At 36.6% G+C, this 23,312-nt stretch overlaps 2 protein-coding genes across 5 annotated transcripts; one reads left to right on the top strand and one right to left on the bottom strand.

Moving 5' to 3' along the window:
- Positions 1 to 43: 43 nt before the first annotated feature.
- Positions 44 to 18,571, top strand: LOC116302702 (dynamin-like GTPase OPA1, mitochondrial). 4 transcript variants are annotated; one of them, XM_089037922.1, is made up of 31 exons: positions 44 to 224; positions 1,096 to 1,447; positions 2,060 to 2,231; positions 2,921 to 2,986; positions 3,688 to 3,770; positions 4,515 to 4,562; positions 5,360 to 5,467; positions 5,704 to 5,790; positions 6,290 to 6,366; positions 6,684 to 6,720; positions 6,841 to 6,921; positions 7,585 to 7,659; positions 7,770 to 7,841; positions 8,632 to 8,687; positions 9,079 to 9,122; positions 9,243 to 9,373; positions 9,508 to 9,580; positions 10,164 to 10,236; positions 11,077 to 11,192; positions 11,985 to 12,049; positions 12,587 to 12,829; positions 13,238 to 13,282; positions 13,496 to 13,618; positions 14,043 to 14,151; positions 14,470 to 14,549; positions 15,258 to 15,311; positions 15,483 to 15,569; positions 16,240 to 16,350; positions 16,950 to 17,043; positions 17,609 to 17,719; positions 18,263 to 18,571. In XM_089037922.1, the coding sequence occupies exons 1-31, from the start codon at positions 199 to 201 to the stop codon at positions 18,325 to 18,327; spliced, it is 2,964 nt and encodes a 987-aa protein (XP_088894048.1). In that variant the 5' UTR covers positions 44 to 198; the 3' UTR covers positions 18,328 to 18,571. The 4 variants fall into 4 exon arrangements, with proteins under 4 accessions (XP_088894048.1, XP_088894042.1, XP_088894060.1 ...); XM_089037916.1 differs by having other exon boundaries at positions 3,685 to 3,770; XM_089037934.1 differs by lacking the exon at positions 2,921 to 2,986 and having other exon boundaries at positions 45 to 224.
- Positions 18,572 to 21,288: 2,717 nt separating this feature from the next.
- Positions 21,289 to 23,280, bottom strand: LOC148913959 (histamine N-methyltransferase-like). Its single transcript, XM_089037913.1, has one exon. It carries the CDS (start codon positions 23,033 to 23,035, stop codon positions 22,133 to 22,135), a length of 903 nt encoding a protein of 300 aa, XP_088894039.1. The 5' UTR covers positions 23,036 to 23,280; the 3' UTR covers positions 21,289 to 22,132.
- Between the last annotated feature and the right edge of the window lie 32 nt (positions 23,281 to 23,312).

Genomic DNA, 23,312 nt, shown 5'->3' with positions numbered 1-23,312 from the left:
ACTAGATCGAGAGGCGAACCCATGTCCATTGATGCATAGCGCGGGATTTCATAAAATCCAAGATGGCCGACGCTATGATGTGAATCTGATGGAATCTTCTAAAAAACCCTCAAAAAATACCCAATAATGTCTCTACCATGAGCTAAGTTCAAGAATATACAGAGAGAAAACAAAGTTTTAGCCTGTGGCGTTGATAAAATGTTCAGGATAACTGGTGTCTTTACGTAAGTATTGTTTAAATTGAAGCTCTTGTGAAACGTTTTACCATTCTTTTTACAAACACTCATAAATTTATTCTCAGTATTTCTGTTCTTGAAGCATTTTTTCTGCTCAATATCACGATTCTTAGCTGAGAATCGTTACATTGAGCAATAGCGTTCATTTTTTACGATCTTGACTATTTTACACCTAAAGAATTATTCGTTTTTATTGACAGTTGTCTAAACGTGAAGACATTTCTTTGTCTATTTTATCAAAGGTGTTAAAAATACATCCGTGTATTGTAAATTATATATTATTTTTGTACACTATACAATAACGATCACGCTAGATAACTGCTCGTGGTATAATAATGGATTCTTAAGAGTGCAAAGTATTCTCTTTTTCAAATTTTAAAGGACTATAGAATTCAAATTTCATCTTCCATAAATACTGCAGATCGATGTCCATTGTTTTCTCCTTTACCTCTCCACCTTTCTCACTTGACTCATAACCTTCATGGACAGTAGGTATTTAACTTTCGAAAAGCTTCCCTTCAGTTTCAGGGATTTCAAGGCTATTATGGAGGGCCACAAATTTATCAGTTAACATAATTACGTGTCACTCTCATTAAATAAAGTCTTCAATTCAATTCAATATATATAAAAATTTTTTATAATTGACTTGCCTTTGTTTATTAACTAGTACATGTATTTAATGTTTTATGACACACATTGATATGATTGCCATTTTAAAAATCAATAAACCTATTCCCAAGAGAATGATATGTACTTTGAAATGGAACAAAAAGTATGCCCAAACTACAATAAAAAAGATTTATAGAATTGAAAAAGGGCTGTTGTTATAATACATGTATTCTTAATTGTATCATTCCAGGCAGAGGCAGTGTCCTCAGTGTATACAGAAAGCAGCCACCACTAGCAGAGGGACGTACCATGCAGTTATCAACAAGAGTACTCCAGGATCTAATCCCTTATATCCAGTCATTACTGGTGTCCAACAACGTTACTACTTTCATACGTTGCTCCGTATAAAAAACAGAAATGTTCGGCCTTTTAGAATTATTGATGCCGACGTACATGCTTATATAACAAGGATATCTATTGGAAAGAGCTTGCATGGACAAAGAACATTTACTACTCAAGTTATTAGGGCTGTTATGAGAGTTGCTAAGGTTAGGTATTTGCTGCTTGGGGCAGCAGGAGCTGGTGCTGTGGGAGCAAAAATGGTATGTACACTGATTGACAGCATAAATGCCAATGGACCTTTATACCAATATGGCGGCCATCTTGAATTCTAAATTATTTTAATCAAGACATTATGGGACTGCTGAGGGGGCAACTATAGGAAAATTTACAATCTTGTACCCAGAGCCTGCGTTTCTTATGGCCTGTGGCGAAGAACAAGGGCTCTGGCATAATCCATTTTTTAAGACCAGGATTTTTTTAGTCTTCCAGTATGAGAGCGTATGCGTTGAAAGACTTGCCAAAAAATAAAAAAAATATGGTCTTGATTTCTAATTTTTATTTTGATCAAAAATAGACACAGAACTCTGTTTTAAAGCATAGTTTTCATTGATTATATTTCACTTCCAGAAAACTACACATGCGCCAAAAAATGAATTATGCCTAGAGCCCTGGTTCTTAGGAAGTTTCAGCTGAATCCAAGTTTGAGCGATTTTCAGTCAGAGTAGCACTTAATTCTTTATCATTTAAAGACGTGAATTGCATTTCATCAAGCAAATTTCACATCTTTAATATACAACTTTTCAAACAACAAAAACGCTGTAATATACTTAGAACAAGGATTGTTTTTCAACTTTATTCTAATTTCTTTCCAGAAATACGACACGTTAAAGGACAAATGGCAAAGTTTTTATGAAAGTCTACCTGATAATGGATGGATTAAAAATTTGTTTCCAGGCCCAGACAGCATCCCTGATTTTAGTTATTTTAAAAATTTGGTATCTGATTTCAACTATAGGGAGTACTTTGCCAATAGTTTGACTGATGGTAAGTCCCTATCCTTCCTTTATTATTATACATATGTATATACATATTAATTATAACATGTCTTAAAATGTATACATATATACTGTATATCCTAAAAATCATGCATTCTGATTGGCCATATTTTCTCAGTATCTGCCCACAGTCCAGTATCCTGATATCTGATTGGCTGTTTAAGCAGGCTGTATTTTCAGTATTTGCCTGCAGTTTAATATCCTGATATCATCCACACATATGCATGCTGATTGCTGAACAAGTCGAAAAGTAAAAGGAAAAAAAGCTACAGTTTTTACCATCCTAAAGTCTATCTGGATAGAAAAAGACTGGATAGATACCTCTATTAGTCATGTCATTGCAGCCTCCTGGCTGGCTGAATTGCGATATACTTTATAAAATCAAATATTAAACACATACAAACATCAATAAAGGAAATATAGGAGATATAGGGAAAAAAAAGGCTCTCCCCTCAGTCTTGAAAATGGACTTCCTGACCAGTAAACTGTACATCTCTGTGTGTACAGTAGTATCAAAATGTTATAAGGAAAATACTTAGACAATTCATTTGCTGTACAGTGTGTATTGTACAAATCTTTCCGCATTGACCACTCTTAGACTATAGTGCAGTCTTAAGTTTGTTAAATGTTTATGTTTATTTTATTTTATTTTGTTCAATTTAATATATACTTATTTAGGTAAAGATTCATTGAGTAGAATGTTTGATCAAGTTGGAGATCTAGTTGATGAGGTTTTTTCATCAGGTACAGTAGTAATACAAGTCATCTTTTCATAGGGTGAAGTTGATTTCATCAATCAATCAATCAATCAATCTTTATTTAGTACCAAATTTTCAAAATTACGTATGCTAAAATATTGTTCTGCATTGACTAGAGACTGACTAGCCGTGTTTCCACCTGGAAGCACATGTATGAGAGGCTGGATAAAAGTTATTCAAATTGGTCTCATATCTACTCAATATATTTATGATCACATTTCAGATCACTTTGCCATTCCCTTGAGAATCAGATTCTTTGTTTGAGTTGAAAAAGATATACTGTGTAGTTCCAGAAATTATCCACACCCAATGCCCCCCCTCCCTACAGAGGATTTTTTTAGCCCTGGAGATTTCAATTTTCTTCCATACAAACTCTGTATTTTGTTCTTTTTCTGATCCCCCACCCTTGGATAATTTTTGGAACTACACATTTACCATGAAGAATTATCTTGGTAACATTACATGTGACCCTCTGATGATAAAATGAAATTAGAATTAAACACAGAACATTGATGTTTACAGAGAGAGGAAAACTATGTGTAGAGGACCCAGAGAAAAACTCTAGTACCATAGGCATAAGGGAATGACAATTGGTCTGAAATGGGCAAAAATTTATGCCTCAACTAAATTGGTCAATCGTTGGTTTAATGTGTAATGTTCCTTTCATTTCATTGCTTGTCCCAGAAGCAAGTCCAGTAGTGACTGCAGCCATGAAGCAAGAGCAGGAGTCACCTGATAGGACTAGACCAACTAGGACTCCCATGGAAAAGGTATGTCACATGACAGTTATACAGTAGAGCAGTTTTCATACTACTACTAATAAAAATAATGGAAAATGCCTACAGGTGCTGTATGCACTTATAAAGCAAACAGGGGCTGCCAGAAAACGAGAGAAGTGTTTGGAGAGGCTAGCGAGTAGCGGAGTGCTTCTCAACACTCAACGCAGCACAGCAAGCAAGTTTTTTATTTCTTTTATAAAATGCAAATTACAATAACTGTTATTTTGGATATGAATAATGCAGCTAAAAGTGCGTGCACATGCTCTGTAATCTCATAAAGCACATGCTCACAATCAATCAAAACGTGAGATTTATAATTATTTTATAATTACACTTATAAGTTCATATTAGCATTAAATGTTCATCTGTGCTGCATCTGTGCTCATCTGTGCTGTTGATTTACAAAGTTCTCAAAACTCATAATTATTCCCACATTTGGCTCACTTTCAATTTTTGTTTTGGTTGTACATCTATTATCAGTATTTCATCATAAAACTATAGTGAAACTATAGCCTGGTTCAAGCAGAAGAAACTCCAAGGTAGTGCATGTTTTCACTATGAAACAAAGTGATGCATGCACAAACACAAATGCAAGAGAACAAAGGATTTTGTTTTTCTTGGGTTTGTTTGTGCTTGTGCTTATGCTTATGTTGGCTTGTGTGTCTAGTGAGAACCAGGCTTAAGGTACATGTATTATAGTTCCATACATAAACTATGGTATTTTGTTTGTTTCAGATACATGAAAGACTAGAAAAATCCCAAGATGAACTTCTTGACTTGCAGGTAATAATAATCTATTAGTCAGTGAGTGTATTTTTTTTGATTTGTTCATGACTGGTCATTCCATGTTCAATATTATATGACCATGGAACACCCTTAGTGCTGTAAATGTTTTGTTCAAGTCATTCCATGTTCCAAATTATGACATTATACAAGACTAAGAATGGTAGCATCATAACCCTATATGTACACTAGCTGCTCTCTGTCTTCACTGTAACTGATTCGTGTTCAGTGAAGTGGTAGGGCTATTAAACTAAGTGAGTTTGGTTTTGTAAGTTTCAAAATTACTTTGTAAGTTAATCATTGTTGAATATACAAGACCAATAAAACCAAGGATGCCAATCCCACTTATCCCCCAACCTTTCATGGGTTCCATACATCTCATTGTTTATTACTAATGGATTCTGGTCGAAGTACATGTATATATTATATTATTATATAGATATCGATAAAATATCAGGTTTTCTCTAGTGTCGAAAACTTGATATCTTTCACCAGTGGAAGATACCATATCTTTCACACGTGAAGATATTGCTGTTGACATAGTAACGTATTTTAATAAAGAATTTTTGAGCTTTTGTTTTATTTAAGTTTCATCGATATCTATATAATAAACAGAACATTACATGGCCGCTTGGAGATACGAATTTTATCTTCTCGTGTTCAATTTAGATATCTCACTCGTGTGATATCAATTGAACACTCGAAGATAAAATTCGTATCTCCGCGCGCCCATGTAATATTTCTTCCATGTGTGAGGCAAGAAATTTTATGAAGTGTACATGTACTTGCATTTTCAGCAAAAGTATCAACGAGAATTAGATAAGCTCGAAAAAGAAAACAGAGGACTCAGAAAGCAGTTGATTATGCTGAAAGGAGAGCCTATTGCCAAGCCTAGACATATAAAGGTATGTAGCATAGTATGTACTTTAAGTATATATGTACTCGGAAAGAATGTACATGATCATATTAAAAATATAGATGGTTGGATACCTGTGTATGGCAAACCACAGGCAGCCCAAAGGAATTGACTTTGCGTAGTCATGACTAATTATTTAATTTTGAACTATAATTTAATACAACAAAGTATTAATTAAATGTACTGTATGAAGACTGATAGTAGTTTTGTATTTCTGTTTCTTAGAAATCCCTGATTGACATGTATTCTGATGTATTAGACCTATTAGCTGAGTATGATGTCAGTTATAACACAACAGACCATCTACCAAGGGTAAGTCAGTCAGTCAGTCAGTCAGTCAGTCAGTCAGTCAGTCAGTCAGTCAGTCAGTCAGTCAGTCAGTCAGTCAGTCAGTCAGTCAGTCAGTCAGTCAGACAACTTGTCAGTCAGTGAGTCAGTCAGTGAATCAGTCAGTCAGTCAGTCATTCATTCAGTCAGTCAGTCAGTTTGAGGAGTGGCTCAGTGCTTTGCCAGCTAATTGAGAGGGGTTTCACAAGAGGTCATTATCTTCATGACTAACCCATGCCTCACACACTTGTTCTATGTAACTTTGCCTTTGAAAACACTTTAAAAGCAGAGCATGAAAAGTGAAGGACAGTAAAGAGTATACCTTAGACCTTTTGGAATAGCAATTGTTTGTAGGTTTGTCTGGTTCTCAACCCATTTTTTGCCCACTTAATTCATAGTAAGTCATCGTTTGGAGAAACTCATCCACATAAACTTGGATAAACAGTTGTTATTTTGATCAAGATACTCAACCCAATTCTTTTAGGTTGTTGTGGTTGGCGATCAAAGTGCTGGTAAAACCAGTGTGTTAGAGATGGTTGCACAAGCTAGAATATTCCCCAGGTAAGCAGAAGGGTTGATGTATAATTTGGATAAAATTATTCTATAAGTGTGCATTAATTGCAAAACAGGATCTCCATGTCTGTTTTGACTTCTCACTAATCTGTGTAGCTTCAGCTTTACATACCCATAATAAGGAGCACTAATATTCTGAGAGGGTAAAGTGAGCACCTTCAAGTGCTTTATGTATGAGCCCCTGGCTCGGGAGAAGTGGGCAACCATTTCCCACATTAGCAAAAGTAGAATATCAAGTTTTTACGTTTTTTCTTTGTTCTTTTTTGCTTTACCTTTAATCGGATATTTTTATATTCATTCTTCAGAGGTTCTGGCCAGATGATGACAAGAGCTCCAGTGATGGTATGTGGATATTTTGTTATTATTTCTTATGGCAGCATGATACTTAAATTTGCTTTTAAGAGTTATGATTTGACTTATCTATCAATATAATGACAAAAACTCTCCTCCTTGCATTGACAGGTAACCTTGAGTGAAGGTCCAAATCACATTGCACAGTTCAAGGGAAGCTCTAAGGTTTTTGATTTGACACAAGAAAATGAGGTAAGTGGTCTTCCTGTCCCAATACAAAAAAATATGGAAGCTTTGTTTGGGGCTTTAGGTGTTACAATATTGACCATTTACAAAACTCAGTGTCTCAGAAGAAAAAAATGAGCCAGTCCTTTTTTACTAGTACGAAGATTCAATAACGATAGCTAGGACTGCTGAGCACCTTAAAAAGTAGGGGGCCTAAGATTGGAAAATATAGACTGGTATGGGAAAAAGAGTGTTGTACACAAAAAGAAAAAAGTAGGGAGGGGTGCTGTTTAAAGCCCCCCCAACCCCTCCTACTACACAGTCTTGAATACCCTGTATCTTGTAGTAGCAATAAATATAGTACATTATAAAATAACTGTCATAAATATTGCATTCTGATTGATTGGGAGAGCGTGCTTTATGAGAGCACACGCGCCCTTTGCATTTTATAAAAGAAATAAAAAGCTTGCTTGCTGTGCTGTGTGGCATTATAAAGCACTTGGGGATTGGCAGAACACTCAAGAAGTGTCCAGAAGCACTCTGCTACCCGTGGTGCTTCTCCTAACACTTCTTTCGTGTTCTACCTATCCCCACATGCTTTATGACTGCACACAGCATGTGCACATGTTTACTTATTTCTTCATGAGTTGTACAGTCTTGAAAAATCTCACATCCATTCTTACTTTACAGCTAAAGGATTTGAGGCATGAAGTTGAAGTTCGTATGAAGAACAGTGTAAAAGATGGACAGACTGTTAGCCCTGAGGTAAGATGAATATTTCCTGATCAGTGGAATGAAGAACTTCACTGTATATATATATAACTCACTGTATATTTTGAGTCAGCAAGTTTACATTTCTTATTTCATTTTTAAAGGTCATCTCCATGACTGTTAAGGGACCTGGTTTGCATCGAATGGTCCTGGTTGATTTGCCAGGGATTATTGGGGTAGGTTGCGATCGTGAATGATGTAATTATCATATGTTATGTCATAGTAGAAACATTGATAGATTTTGAAGAAGCTTAGGATTTAACAGATCAAAAACAGTTTTCCGTGTTTGATACTCTGATCAAAACACGCTGGATGTTGAGAGAACACGAGAGTAGCATAGGAAACCACGACGCGTAGCGGAGTGGTTTCAGGCTTCTTGAGTGTTCTCCCAACATCTCAAGTGTTTTGATCAGAGTATCAAACATGGAAAGCTGTTTTTGGTTTGTTTTATGAAATAACAAACGCGCGGAAAGATCGAAAAAAAACAACAAAGTATAAGTAAATTCTCCCTACGTGCTGTCTTATTCAAACTGACCAGTCTTATTCAATCTGACAGTTGCAATACTCGTGTGCGCTAAAATGATGATAGCATGTTTTGATACACTCATAAAACATGGTTTTCGACCAATCATAGTGTGCTAGTATCCCAATTGTTTTATAAAATATATTCCTAACTAATTCCTTATAAATATTTAAAATTATTTCGTACTCTTTGCAACAAAAATTTAAATAAATGCCTGGGAATTTGCCTGGGTGATACCTATTTTGGTCCCTTTGCTGGCTAACACTAGACACTTTTGTAAAAAGTCTTTTAATTGATAGAAAAATTCATAAAAAATGAGTCTGGTGGCCACGGTTAGGCTTGTTGCTCTGTAAATTCCTTCACTCTCTTTGTGTTTTACAAGACAGTTGACTTTTGCCACGTTTGAGCCCTATTTTTAATGATGAGTTGATTTTATTCTTTAGACAACAACCACAGGCATGGCTGAAAACACCAAGAATGACATTGAACAGATGAGCAGGTACAGTACTTTTTAACATACTGTTCCATAAAAACTGGCCTGGTTAACTATAAAAATCCTGGGATTGTACTCATTTATAAACAAGGTGCTTTGATCCATGGGCCTATAAAACCTGGAGTGTAGGCCCAGGGGGTGGGGATTGTAACGGAAAGGGGAAGGAAAAAAGAAGAAATGGTTATTTTTTTCTTTCTTTTTTTAAGTCAATCTTTCATATCACTTACAACAGAAACGTGGGATACCAGAAGTGGGATTATTTATTCATACAGTAAATGGATTTTGTGTTTTTTTGTTTTTTGATTTTAGTTTTTTTGTTTTTTTGTTTTTGTTTTTGTTTGTTTTTTGTTTGGTTTTTGGTATTTAATAATTTGGTGTTTTTATTGGAAATTCACAGGAGATACATGCAGAATCCTAATGCTATTATACTATGCATCCAAGGTAATAAAATATCCATTCAAGTTTTTCGTGCTGTCTGGCTCCTTATTCACAAGGTTTTCTTAATTTCAATTCGGTGTTGGGTTGGACTTCATGTTTACCTGTTTACATTTTTTCTTTCAGATGGTTCAATAGATGCTGAACGCAGTAATGTTACAGACTTAGTTAGTTCCATGGATCCTCAAGGAAAAAGGACAATATTTGTACTGACCAAAGTGGACTTGGCAGAGGGCAATGAAACAAGTCCTAGCAGGGTAAGTTTATTCAATTATTAGTCTTTATCATTTTTTATTCGTTAGTTAGCCAAGCGTATTGTCATAGTTTTGTAAAGGTGCTAATACAAGTCATGTACGTTGATTACTTGATCTAAAGCTCTTTTTCTAAATAGATCAAACAGATCCTGGAAGGTAAGCTTTTTCCTATGAAAGCTCTTGGTTACTTTGCTGTAGTTACTGGCACAGGTAAGTAATATTGAGTTTAGAGAATCCAAACATCCTGTTACTGAGGGGTAATACTGTAAACATTATGAGCCCTAAATTAGACCTTTTTAGCCTGGGCTTAATTTTTTCCCATTTCAGACCGCTTTTCATTCTCTTGAAAATAAGATTCTTTGTTTCAGTTTGTAATCCACATGTCTTCTCTTGTACAACTATTAAACAAAGAAATGATACTAAATGGAATGACACATGGTCTGAAATGGGAAAACATTACACCCCAAAATTGGTGTCTGAAGGGCATTGGTAGGGTGTTGGTAAGAAAGTGGAAACTACCAAGTTTAACACTCATGGAAATATCTAGAAAAGAAAGGCTTCAAATTTCATCTAGAGAAAGTGTGATTTCATTCATATTTTCATGTTAGCCTTACATCCAAGATAATTTTGAGAAGACTGGCTATTAAGTGCTACCCTTGTGAAAAAGGACTTTTTTTTAGAAGAGAAGGGTCTATTTTGGGGTTATATACTTTACTGTTACCATTTTAAAGTATCTGAGCTTTTTAAGGGAAGCTAACCTCACTAAATAATGAATATTTAACATCTGTTATAGGAAATACAAGTGAGAGTATTGAGAGTATTCGTAATGTAGAGGAGGAATATTTTAGGAATTCTAAGTTTTTCAAGTAAGTGAAATTTTAAGTGATTATTAATAATTAAATGGAGAGAGGGAGGGAGTGAGTAAAGAAGGTAGAGGAGGGGGGTAGTGAATGGCTGGAACAGGGAAAGTCAGGGCCATGAGAAGGTCTCAATTATAGGAGGGCGATGTCCATTTTCCTGCCAAATTCACAGGAATCCTACATGAATTAATTTAAATTTTGGAGCTTTGGAACAGTTTACAGTCAAACTACCTCAAGCGTGAACACGTAGAGGTCATTAATGACTTTATTTTTGGATTCTTGATTTCATTTTTCGATTCGAAGATTCATTAATGAAAACGAATCTTCAATATTCAAAAAATGATAATTTGAAAAATTCGATTAACTTGGCTTGTAGGCTCTTGTTTATAGCGCAAACAGAAGGTAAGTCATTAATATTACATATTCCTTACACAAAAATGTTGTTTTGCATTTCAGTTGCATATGTGCTTGGCTTTTGTATATGCCAGGCTTTGAAGATTCGTTTTCATTAATGAATCTTCGAATCGAATAATGAAATCAAGAATCCAAAAATAAAGTCATTCATGACCTCTACGTGTTCACGCTTGAGGTAGTTTGACTGTAATGGGTGTACAAATAAAAAGAAAGAAGGAATGGATTAAGTCATTGATTGACAATATCTGTGCATAACTTTGATTCTGATATCAATCTCTGTGTTATGATTTAGAAATGAGATTTAGAAATAGGATTTAGATTTGGGATTCAGAAAGGTTTATAATATTTATTATCTGGAATGTACATTAATGGTCTGGTTAATTAAGACTATTTGCTGATTATTGACATGCGCTATTACATTTGTTGTTAAAGGTCTGGGGTTTTCAAAGCCAATCAGATGACAACACAGAATCTCAGCTTTGCTGTGTCGCATTGTTTCTGGAAAATGGTCAAGGAGTCAATCGAACAGCAGGCAGATGCGTACAAAGGTACATAAGAACATAGGTGATTTTGCAGTAACTTACAAATTTATCGCGCGTTGATTGGTTATTTTTTATCATCAATAAGAGGACAGACAGATAAAGCTGACGTCAACGAGCAAGCGCTCTTTCCGTTGGTTGTTTTGATCGCTAAGAATGAGAAATTTTTATTGTTTTTCGTTATTGCAAAAAAAAAAAAAAAAAAAGAAAAAATTACGCCTTGTGGATCCACACTACTTTGACAATGTGATGACGCAATTTATCGTCAATAAGAGGACAGACACATAAAAAACTGATGTCTATTTGTTAACTTTTAGAAAAACGTACAGCAACAGAGATATGAGAAAGCTATAAATAAGATTCAGGCCAAAAACACCTGGACTTTGAAATGCAATTGTCAGGGACAATTGAAATTCTTAAAAATCCCTGAAAAGTTGCTAATGGAGTGGTGATCTTGCACTCTAGGGAGAAAATCATTACAGCCCTTCTCAATCATATGCGTGAAATTGTACGATTTCCGTTGCAACGAAGTAGGTTTTAGTGGTACATGCCCTTGAAATGTTTGTGTTTTCCAAACAATGTTATGGAAACACTTTGATTGGTGTCCATCAAAACTCTACTTTGTCACCAAAGAAAATTGTACGATTTTGCTCATATGATTGAGAAGCTCTGTAATTAGATAAGCCACGTTACTGCAGGGAAATGATGGAGATGTGGTTGGTCTTGTGGATAAAATACATGAACGAACTGCAAAAGTGGACATGTGATGTAAAGAAAGTTTTTTCCGGTGTTGTTTTTCAGCCAAGAGATTTAACCTTGAAACAGAGTGGAAAAATCATTTTCCAAGACTGAGAGAACTGGACAGAGTAAGTTAATGTTATGATGTATAGTTATGATAGATTCAGCCACCGTGACCCAAATTTGTTTAGGTAAAAATGCTTGATTCCATATTTCATGTGGACACAGCCAATCCCTACATCTATTTTGGTGTCGTATGAAAATAAGTGGCTGTAATGCAATTTGTTATGGCAAACATAACTTATCTTCCCTGGACCCCCTCCGCCTAAAATGCACACACACACACCCCTCCTTGTCCCTGATATATCCAGGGGCGGCGGAAGGTGAAAATCTTTGGGGGGAGGGGGGGCACTGAAATATTATAATGAAAATAATGTGATAATGACCGCTGTTTTGTTTGATTGCAGACGCATGCGCCATAAAACTATGACAAAGAACCAATATTTTGTGGGGGACCATCCCCCCCCCTCTCAAAAAAAAAATCGTGAGAGGCACGTGCCCCCACCCCCCCCCCCCGGTTCCGCCGCCCCTGATATCTGCCTAGTGCATCGTAAGTTATCCATTGAGAAATAAACAAATTAACTGAAAAGACTCCCAATTTACAGAACGAATTATTTGACAAAGCAAGAGGTGAAATCCTGGATGAAGTTCTCAGTCTTGGTGACATCAGTCCTCAGCAGTGGGAAGAAATCCTATTGGAGCGTTTATGGACCAACATTTCTTCGCATTTCATTGAAGAAATCTATCTCCCTGCAGCCCAGACTAGCGATGCTAGTAATTTTAACACAAAAGTGGAGATCAAACTTAAACAATGGGCTGACCAGCAGTTACCTGAAATGTCTGTACAGGTATGGAATATAGACCTCTTTACCTTGGACGTAATGTTTTCTATTTCAGTACCATGTGTCATTCTCTTGAGAATAAGATGATTTGTTTGAGTGGTATCCATATTTGTAAGTCTTCTCTCGTGTCTTCTCTTGTGCAATCATCCTCGATAGAATGGCACATGGTCTGAAAATATGTACACCTATTTGAATAAACGTTGTCATCGTCAAAGGCGATTGGCGATAAGCGATTGTTTTTGTCTACTAAATTGAGCTGCTTTGACGTCACGTGCAAGGGGTCTATGTTGCAAAGTTGGACGCCGTACATATACAATTTATAATTGCGCACAACGTTCTGCGCAATATTTGCAACATGTCTGCCCAGAAAGTATCAAATTTGTTCGCCTGAGTTTTGTGTTAATTTATTTTTAGGTTGGCTGGGAAACACTGTTTGAAGAATTCGACAAGGCAAAAGAGGTAATTGAAACCATAATTCCGGTGTGAGCTTATTGTTATTAGCCTGCGTGCAGCCGAACTAACTAACTGTTAAGTATACGTCGAGCAAAAAGTCCGGCTGCACACAGGCTAATTCTTACAGAAAAAAATAAATTTTTGAATGAAAACAGAAAGTCTGATATAACTAAGAAAACATCCTTCTTTAAATTAACGATTTCATTTGTTAAACTGTAGGCAACCAAAGAAGCAAAGCTGTCTAAAGCAAGCCAGGTCCATTTGTTTGAGGAACTCAAGGCTGAAGTTGCTAATGAATGTAAAAAGAGTCATTTTTGGCAACCGAAGGCAAAGGACAGTTTGGTAAGTAAACACGAACTATATAGCGTGGGTTACCTTTGTTTATTACGAAGAACGCCTGGGAGCTTTCAATCTGAGTTTGACTTTTCGCTGTTTTGCTTTTGGTCGTTTGACAAATCGCCTGAAAACAAAATGTCGGAGGCCAAACGGAGAAATGTCAAAAGCGACAAAATGACAAAATGCTGGACGACAGAGTCGCCCAGCATTTTATTTTGTGCAGGATTTATTTTTTACAGCTCATGGCTGTGCAGGAATTTTTTGGGGACATAATGTAGAATTTTTTTTCTGGCACTTTTCTTATGCACGATTTTTTTTCTTTCTTTAAAGCTGAGCTCGAATTTTTTTGTTTTTTGTTTTTTGCCCAACCCTCTCCCCCCCTCAAAAATCTAAAGTTCCGTCCCTAATCTTGATTGTATTGTGTTTCTAGCGTGTTATTCAGTTGACGGCACTTGAAGACTGGTCTGTCGCTGATAAACAACAGTGGGATGCTGCAGTCAGATTCATGGAAAATACATTACAGGATAAATTAAATGAAAGTAAGTGAACGCTATATCATTTTCTTTTAATATTTGTCGTGGTTCTATCAGGTAAATTCTCGGGGTGTATTTTAACGTCATAGCCACAACCTTGGTTGACTGTATAAAAATCATTCCTCATTAGCTTCTCTCGTTGGATCAACCAAGATGGCGGCTGTTTTATTGTTATTTATATCTCAATGGATTTTTTGGTCACGTTGGTTGCACTCCAATAATAGTAGTGTAACAAATAAAAAGCACTCAGTTATGTTCAAAATTTATATTACTTTTAACTATGTTTTGGCTAATAATTGCTGGAATTACTTGCTGTTTATACAGGCTCTAAGAATGTACACGAGTTAATCGGCCCTGGAGCTTGGGAGCGATGGCTTTACTGGAAGTATCGTTCGCAAACACAGGTATGATATGCATATCATATGGATGTATTAAGGATTATATTAGTCCGACCTAGACCCACTTTTATCGATGCGCGCGGCGGAGACAAACCGAGAAGCGAAAATAGATTGGTAAAGAGTTTTCTTTGCGTTTCGCAAGCGTGCGGTATTCCCTTTTATTTTTGAGAGATAAATTAATCAGTTAGTGTGAACAGTGGGTCCAGTTTTGGACTAGTTCTGCAAAACGTAAGTAGCGCATGATGTTCCCGGATTTTGATTGGACAAACATTAGCCTATCATCAGTTACTTTGTACCGTGCCCTTTCCCTTTATTTTCCTCTATACTTTACGCTACGGTTATCATTAAGGGAGAAAACAGGAAAGGAAAAGGGGAAATAATAAAGAATAACTTTACAGTGCGACTACATCAACCAAGGCCACCACAACAAATTTCAAATCAAATTCACGACTCACGTTTTTAACGCCACATAACAGATTAATTAGTGAATTCTGGGTTCTAAACTGTTTCTTATTCACTCCTGATCATACGCACACTCATATAAAATAAAATATATGACTTTAAAGAGAAAAATGTGAAAATTTGTACAGATTCTATTGTTTAAATACTCAATCGTGATTGACTAATTTGTATGAAAATATGTTTGGGTGGCCTTGGTTGGGTTAGTCGCACAATAATGTCGGTCGTTTGAACATAGTCTTGTTTTTGTCTTAGCTCAATCGTTCGTACATAAAAGAAGAACTTCAAAGGCTTTTACAAGCCCACGAGGTGAGTCTATAGTTTTCTAAATCCTGTTCTACGTCGAGAAAGAAGACGGGGAGAGAATGATGCGAAAAAAAATATAAGGAAGGAATCTTGAAAGGAAGGGAAATAAAGGCAGAAGTTGAGAGAAAAGGAGAGAAGAAGCAAAATCTTAACCAATCATATTTGATTTTTTAGGATCATGAACCCAATCTATCAAGCGATGAAGTCACCACTGTTAGAAAAAATATGGACACAATCAATATTCAAGTCGAAAAAGACTTGGTAAGAAAGATATGTCAATCTAGTAGTGGGATGACTTGTTAAAAAAAGAGAGGATCCAATTTGAAATGCTTAATTATTCTTGTATTAAAGATGGTTCTTAGACTTGCTCCAAGTCAGCCTCTCTTGTCTCCCGCGAGAGGATTTTATTCGATCGAAGCGAGAAATTTGTCGAGCGCAGCGAAGAGCGACGAAGTTGTGCAGATGGCGGCGGACTTTGCAAAAATCTAGAGGACGTTTGCGACTTATAAACTAGTTGCATGCGTGTGGCAAAGCAGAACAGTAAAACCTGTTTCTTGTTCCTTCGAAGTCGCGCCTAGGACGCACGGTGTGCTTTTATCGACCGTATATCACGGTGTGCCTTTAAAACATTGGCGAGAGTGCTCGTGTCTACTTCTTAGCTCGCTGCGCAAAAGTGCACGCAGATGCAACAGCTTCTATTGATGGGTTGCAAGCATTCCCAAGAGAGTTAAAAGACAAAAACATGGCGGCCATTGTGGTGCCGTTAACAATGGATGTTAATGAGAAATCTTTTGTTAAATAGTACCAACATGGCCGCGATGACGTAACGTGCAAACGAAGAATTCGTTGAGCATTTTGAACATCGAACACTTACATCTACGGGTGGCTGATTCTTCATACTAACCAAAATTGAAACAAATATATTTTTTAGATCGAAGAAACGTGGTCACAGCTGTATCGTGAACATTTCTTAAAACGAGCCATTGCATCTGCACAAGAATGTAGAGGTGTATACCACAGAAGAGATTCTGTAAAGAGTGAAGTAAGCATAGTGAATGAAAAATCCTTCCTATCATTATTAGAATAGGAAATCGCACGATCTCGAATCAGAATCTACTGTCGAGTGTATAGACCTTATATTCATGGTGTGACAATGTTTTCTCAATTCAGTGTGACAAACCTCTGGGGGAATGAAGAGCTATTGTTTTGCAACTCGTCGGGATATCGTTATTCCTTTCGTATCCTTTGGGATAATCATGAATTTTTCGAAGAGTTAAAACAAAAGAAAATGAATCCCCTGGAGGTTTGTCACGCTGAATTGGGAAAACATTGTCACACACGAATAAGGTCTATTATAAAGGGTGGTAATGCGGTAGTGGCTCTCACCTCTAGGGTATGGGTAATGTGGTCTAGGATTGGATTCCTGGACTTGGCATCACATGTGATTAAAGTTTGTTAGGTCTCTTCCTTGATTCGAAGGTTTTTCTAAATTCGAATAAGCTAAATTCCGATTCGATCTGTGAGTTATCCATGCCCTGAGTTTAATCATCCCAAAGGTCGTTTCAGGGTGTATAACCGACATTTGAAGATTGTATTGCCATGTCCATACTTTCATCTTTCGTTATCGAATGTTTTATTTAGTTGCAATGTAATGACGTGGTTCTGTTTTGGAGAATCCAGAAGATGTTGCAGACGACGAGTAACGCCTTGCGGCAGCAGATTATGAACCAAGAAGGTAAGTCTTCTCTAGTAATCTTCAATACACGTAGATTTGCTCTGGTCCTGATTGTGGCAATCCTTCATTTTTGAAACCTAAATTATTCACTTGTTGTCAAGAAAAAAACGTCATCGCCAGGGGCGATAGAATATAGGCGATAGTCGAAAGGCAACAGGAGATAGGTCATTCCAAGATCAAAGAATAGCTGGAATGACTTGTGTTTCTGCTTCTTATTCTCGTCAATAACATGGACTTCAGTGTTGAAATTCATTCAATAATCTTTGTATCCTTGGTTTGCAATCAATCCCAAGAGAGCACGATAACAAAAGGGATGTCCGCCATGTTGGAAGATATAACAAAAGAATTCATTGAAAAATCTTTTGTCAAATTCTTCCAACATGGCGGCTATGACGTCTATTGCAAACGAAGAATTCAACAAAACCATTTCTGTGTCGGAATGACTTATCGCCTATCGCCTTTGGCGATGACAGCGTTTATTGAAATAGGTGTGTTCCATAATAGGGTCCAAAACAAACTAAAAAAGTATTGCAATCAATTTATTTTTAATTTTTTTTGTCCTCAGCACGGCGTCTTGAAAAAGAAGTCAAACAAGTGCTTGATGAAATCGGCTACAACCAGAAAGACAAAGAACGCTTGATCAATGGACGACAAGTAGATTTGGCCGAAGAACTGAGTAAGTAGTGTATGGCCTCTTCTTATTTTGATGCCCCCATGCCCCCCCCCCCCCCCCCCCTCCCTCGCCATGTTCGTTTCTTGTCACGTGGGGATGTAGCTAATTATTTACCGTGCCCGAGCCGTGCCCTTTCACAGCCGTATAGCGATGACGGAGACGAGAAATGAAATAATGATAGGTATCTGAAAATGCATAATTGTGATTGCGAATGGTAATGGGAAAGATGGTTGATCATGGTTGCATATGTTGATTGTAATATTATACCACCTCCAAATTTCCGTTAAAGATAATAAGAATTTAACGGGGGGAAAGTACTAGTAGTTCTCCTGAAGCAAATCAATTGATGGTTGCAAGCATTCCCAAGACAGTTAAAAGACAAAAGCATGACGGCCATTGTGGTGCCTTCACGATGGATGCTTATAAGAAATCTTTAGTTAAATGGCACCAACGCTCCCCTGAGAGGTCGCTGATAACGTAACGTGCAATCGAAGAATAACAGGTCGTTGATTGTTATTTTATTATAATTATTATTATTTCTTTCAGAACGAGTACGTCATATCCAAGAAAGTTTAGAACAATTCATAGAGGCCTTAAATAGTGAAAGATAATGTAAACGTTAAAATATGAGTTTGGAAAACCAAGTGTAGAAATCTCTATTATGAAACATGAACCTCCAACTATGCTGATGGTTCTGTCACCGCTCCGCGTTCTGGTTGGTGCTTGGGCTGCCTGTGGTCAGTTAAAGTGCTAAGAGCATATCAATGATTTTTTCATCTAGTTATAATAATTCTCTGTCAAACTTATACTAAGAATAGGGAGCGGAATTTTAAATAAATGACGAGATGTGTTCTATGTCTGGTGTTCTGATGTCTAATTGGTTGTAATAAGCCTTTTCATAGTTTAAGAATCGATTCCACTGCGCATGCGATTTTATCCCGAATTTCTCACCTTCTTTTGTCTAAACCTTCTTTGTTCTTAATTAAACAAAAGAAGGTGAGAAATTCGGGATAAAATCGCATGCGCAGTGGAATCGATTCTTAAAGACCCATTGCCACTTACTGTGATGCATCACAATTTGTTTACATTTTGAATCGTGTCTCCACTGAAAAAAAAATTCCAACATTTTGAATAAACTCTTAGATAATCCCTAAAGCCGTAAAAGAATGTAAAAGAATAATTATTGTGCCTTAGTGCTATGTTGGAAAAGGATTTAATATGAAGTTATTTTTCAATATATGAACCTTTGAATTTCATGGACCACGAAATTCATCTGTGACCGGGGTGTATCACGGTAAGTGACAATGGGTCTTTAAACTATGAAAAGGCTTATACTTGTAATACTTTTACCAATATAGTCTTTGGGAACCCTGTGGTCTTACTGATAAAACAAGTCTCAAAACAAACAAACAAATAACCTCATTCTTCCAGCACCAACACATTTCAATTCACCATTTTTTCTTAAAAACGTATTTAGGTCTTTGATAACTACATTTTACCAATCATTCATTCTATTTGAATTTGAACTCGAATGAAGCTGGCTGCTAATATACATTCTCAAACAGATTAAAAAAATTGACATGACACAAATGATGTTCGTTACATCACATAGCTACTATTATAAAAGCATTGGTATTTAGTAACAAAGCAACATTCTGTAATTTTCGCTTTCATGTTCATATTAGAATCCAAGCTAAAACTTCAAACTAATCTAAATAATCGTTTCTTATTAGTTGAAGGTGTGAACATGCTATCATGCATGCTATGATAAGATGACTATTAAGCTTATTTGTTCTGCTCTAACTCTCTAACCGAGCATGAATTTCTTCTTCAAATGTGATATTCATAGGTTATCCTATTTGTTTGGCATGCCATGATTGCTTTCCCAATATACCATTCGTTATTTCAGCTATTTTGAAGGTCATTTTCATGCTCTTCTACTTCAACTCTCTTCTTCGCCTTGAAATGTTTACGTAAATGTTTCGACGAGTTTCCAGCAGTTTTCGGTAAACTAGGTGGTTTAGGAACGCGATGTTCACTAGTATCTTGAGCAGTAGCAGGAGAAGGAGTCGAGGAATAACTTGCAGTCCTTTGAACCTGGGAAAGCCTTTTTTGAATACGATGTTTTGATTTAGATTTTGTCGAAGGAAGCCTGGCTTCAGAGTTACTGCTTCCTTGTAATGGACTCAATGGACTTCTCTTCGATCCGTGAAGCTGACGATCCCGAGGCGTCATTGCGTGGAAAGAACCGTGTTTTACCCCAGTTAAGGTGTGCTTTGGAGTTTGATCAATTCTTGGAAGAAAAGTAGTTTTTTGAGAAGTCCTGACTTCTTCAGCAGACAGCTTCGGCAAAGATACATGCTCTACCACAGGTAAACCTGACATGTCGGTTCTGCTATGCCTGTAAGTACTATCTCTGGCTTCTGCCTTGGCAATCGGATTGATATCCCTAATTCTAGTACTCGAATTTCTCCTAGCATGATTTAGATGTTTTGGTATGTGAGTCAGGCTATTTGGGCTTCCCAAGAACTTTTTTGGCACATAAATCGGTGCTAAAAACGGCTCTGCTCGACCGCCATATGTGGATGGACTTGCTCCTGGAGTTGGCGTTGGAGGTCGCTCTAAAAGTGCCGCATGTTTTATCGCTAAAATCGCAGGTTGAATGCACTTTGTCTTCTCTTTGCTTCTTGAGATAACAAGTGGAGAGGTTTCATGAGGGTTCTTTGCTGAAGGAGATTTTTTGGTCATGTCTTTTTTCTGTCCATCTGTTCTGATACTGATCGCTTACTAACAAACGTAACTACGGCAACGTGACGTCAGAAAGACTATACTACGCACGCGCGTAATTTTAAATAATGCTTTATATGCTGATGATACTAAGTTATACAAGAACATTACATCTGTTGAGGACTCTGGAAATCTTCAACAAACCCTATCCAACTTGGCAATCTGGAGCAGCGATAACAATATCAGGTTCAATGCTACTAAGTGCAAGGTGTTGTCAATTACACGCAAGAAAAATCCAGTCAATTATAATTATCATCTCAACTCATCCAAGCTTCTCCGTGTCAAAGAAGAAAAAGACCTTGGCATTATCGTCAAAGATAATCTTTCCTGGGACTCACATATTCACTTCATCATCACCAAAGCCAACAAGATGTTAGGATTGCTGAAGAGAGCACATATATCCCTTGTTAACGAACATCAAGGTTCGCAGAACCCTGTATTTGTCCTTGGTCAAATCCAAGCTTTGCTACGCTGCGGTGGTTTGGTCGCCGCAGCATTTCGCGCTGAAGGCTAAAATCGAACGCGTCCAAAGGGGGGCAACTAGATGCATTCTGAGGACAAGATTAGGTGACACCAACTTGATAAAGAACGCCTGCAAGCTCTCCATCTGCTTCCCTTGTTCTACGACAGGGAAGTCAAAGACTTAATATTCTTTTATAAAGCTCTTTATGGACATATTGACTTTAACATTAGTGACTTTGTCGTCTTTAGTAAGCATAGTAATATACGTAACTGTCTTAATCCTAGATTGATGCTCAAGGTTCCTTTCTGTACTACTCTAATACTTTTCAGGCCTCATATTTTAATCGCATCGTTAAACTTTGGAATTCCATTTGTAAATCTTCTCCTTCTACATGTTTTTCTAGTATAGCTACTTTCAAAAACCACATTTCAGTACGTTACTTTTCTTTACTTGATTCTGTTTTTGATATTGACAGGTCTTGTACCTGGTCTGCTTCTCGAGAATGTCCCTGTCATAGAGGTTAACCTCATAAAGTACACTAGTTTTATCTTAATAAAGTTATTTTTCCATTCTTATTTTTATTTTTACATTCTTATTTTTATTTTTACGTACAATGTTATATTTTTTGCATATATTTTTATGTTTAATTATTTCAACAATTCATGAAGTGGTCACCTTGCATGGGTCTCGTGTCCCGTTGTGACTTTCCTTTCTGGGTAACTATTAGTTTTTTTCTATTCAAAACATTGTAATATTAGTTTTCCCAAATAAAGCTGTTAAAAAAAAAAAAAAATGCATGCTACAACAACCATGAACCATGAAAGAAAATGCTTTATCATATAATTATCCATAAAATACCCTCTATTTAGAGTACAAACACTAGAGTGATTGCCATATGACCGTCAAAGAAAATAGACCATTTAGTTTGTAATAGTTGATAAAGAACAAAAGAAAATCATTGGTTTAGAGTCTACTACTAACTATTAGTTTGCCTATTCTTTCACGATCATATGAAAATCACTCTATAAGTGTGTAACATAGATATCACTAAATACTGCTAAATCATGCTAATCCTATTGTTTTCTATTGTTTTTAATTAGCACTATTTACTACTAAATAGTGCAAAGTGTTGCACACTTTTAGTGTTTTATTCTCTATTATCATTATTATTTAGAGATGAACATAATTCCATCGATCTTTTTACCTAAACGCTTTCCATTCTCCGTGACTTGCGACGATTCTTTAATCAACTCTAGAATTTCTTCAACTTTCGTTTTTTCTGTTCCCGTACGAAAGTTCTTTACTTGGGTCAAGAAATCAAGTAACAAGTTTCCCTCTATTGAGTTATCATCAAAGACATCACTAACATCAATAGTGTATTCCTGCATATGTAGATCCACTTTCCATCCTCGCTTCTCGGCAATCTTTTTAAATTTTTCAGCAAATGACTCGCAAGGGGAAGGCTTTCCACTCTGCAAGGCTGGAATGACGTCGTTGGTGAGAACCAAGCTCATTAAATCTTGGCCTTCAACGACACAAATCACTTGGCCATTCTCGTGCAACACCTTCTCAAAACAGTATGCCAAGGTTTCCTCCGGGTCCATGTAATAGATACTATGGATGAAGTGCACTATGTCGAATTTCGCTTCCTCTTCTGACTTGGTCTTCGATATTTGGTCTTGTTTGTACTCTTCAAATGTCTTTTGTTGAACACTGTAGACAGTTTGGTCATCGCGTGATCTATTGAGATAAGCTTTGTATTGACTAACAGCATGACTGTTTGGATCGATCGCACGAGTAAATATCTTGGTATTCTTGTACTTCTCGTGCCTTCGTAGCTCTTCTTTGATAATTTGCACAATGCATCGATCCAATTCTCCATCTCCACATCCAATACTTAAAACATTAAACTGAGATCTCTCGTGACCTTGCAGTATCTTGCTTACAACATTTGGGAGGTAGAGTTTTATGATTTCTTTATCTTTAGTCATCTCGTTAGTTTTTTTTCGAAATTCTTCTAAGCTCTTACAGTAGTATCCTTCATCAACAAGAAGAGATGACGCAGCCATATTTCGAAGATTGAGGATGATCGAGGTCACTTTATATAGTCTAGTAGTCTCCTATATGAGGGGTGGTTTCGTGTATTCTAATGTGCAATATTATGTTTCTTTGCTGTCTTTTTCTTTTCGCTAATGCTAGTTGACTTTGAAAGAATTCAATTTGGCACAATTCACTTGTTCATATTCCGTTAAAATCACTTTGGAATGTTGTCACATTTTCTTCTTTCGTATTTCTCCAAATTTACGATAGCATTCTCGGGCACAGACCCTACTCATTTGTCTAATC

This window comes from Actinia tenebrosa, unplaced genomic scaffold (assembly GCF_029948245.1).
Source record: "Actinia tenebrosa isolate PJP-AT-01 unplaced genomic scaffold, QUT_ActTen_1.0 PGA_scaffold0__85_contigs__length_37466705, whole genome shotgun sequence".
Lineage (NCBI taxonomy): Eukaryota > Metazoa > Cnidaria > Anthozoa > Actiniaria > Actiniidae > Actinia > Actinia tenebrosa.
This window is presented reverse-complemented; position numbering and strand designations above follow the sequence as displayed.

Bases quoted from the DNA above. Each gene is read 5' to 3' on its own strand.
- LOC116302702 (XM_089037916.1), top strand. From the start codon at position 199: ATGTTCAGGATAACTGGTGTCTTTAC. The intron at 3,771-4,514 runs GTATGTCACATG...TGTTTGTTTCAG, and splicing joins CTAGGACTCCCATGGAAAAG to ATACATGAAAGACTAGAAAA. The intron at 12,830-13,237 runs GTATGGAATATA...ATTTATTTTTAG, and splicing joins TACCTGAAATGTCTGTACAG to GTTGGCTGGGAAACACTGTT.
- LOC148913959 (XM_089037913.1), bottom strand. From the start codon at position 23,035: ATGGCTGCGTCATCTCTTCTTGTTGATGAAGGATACTACTGTAAGAGC.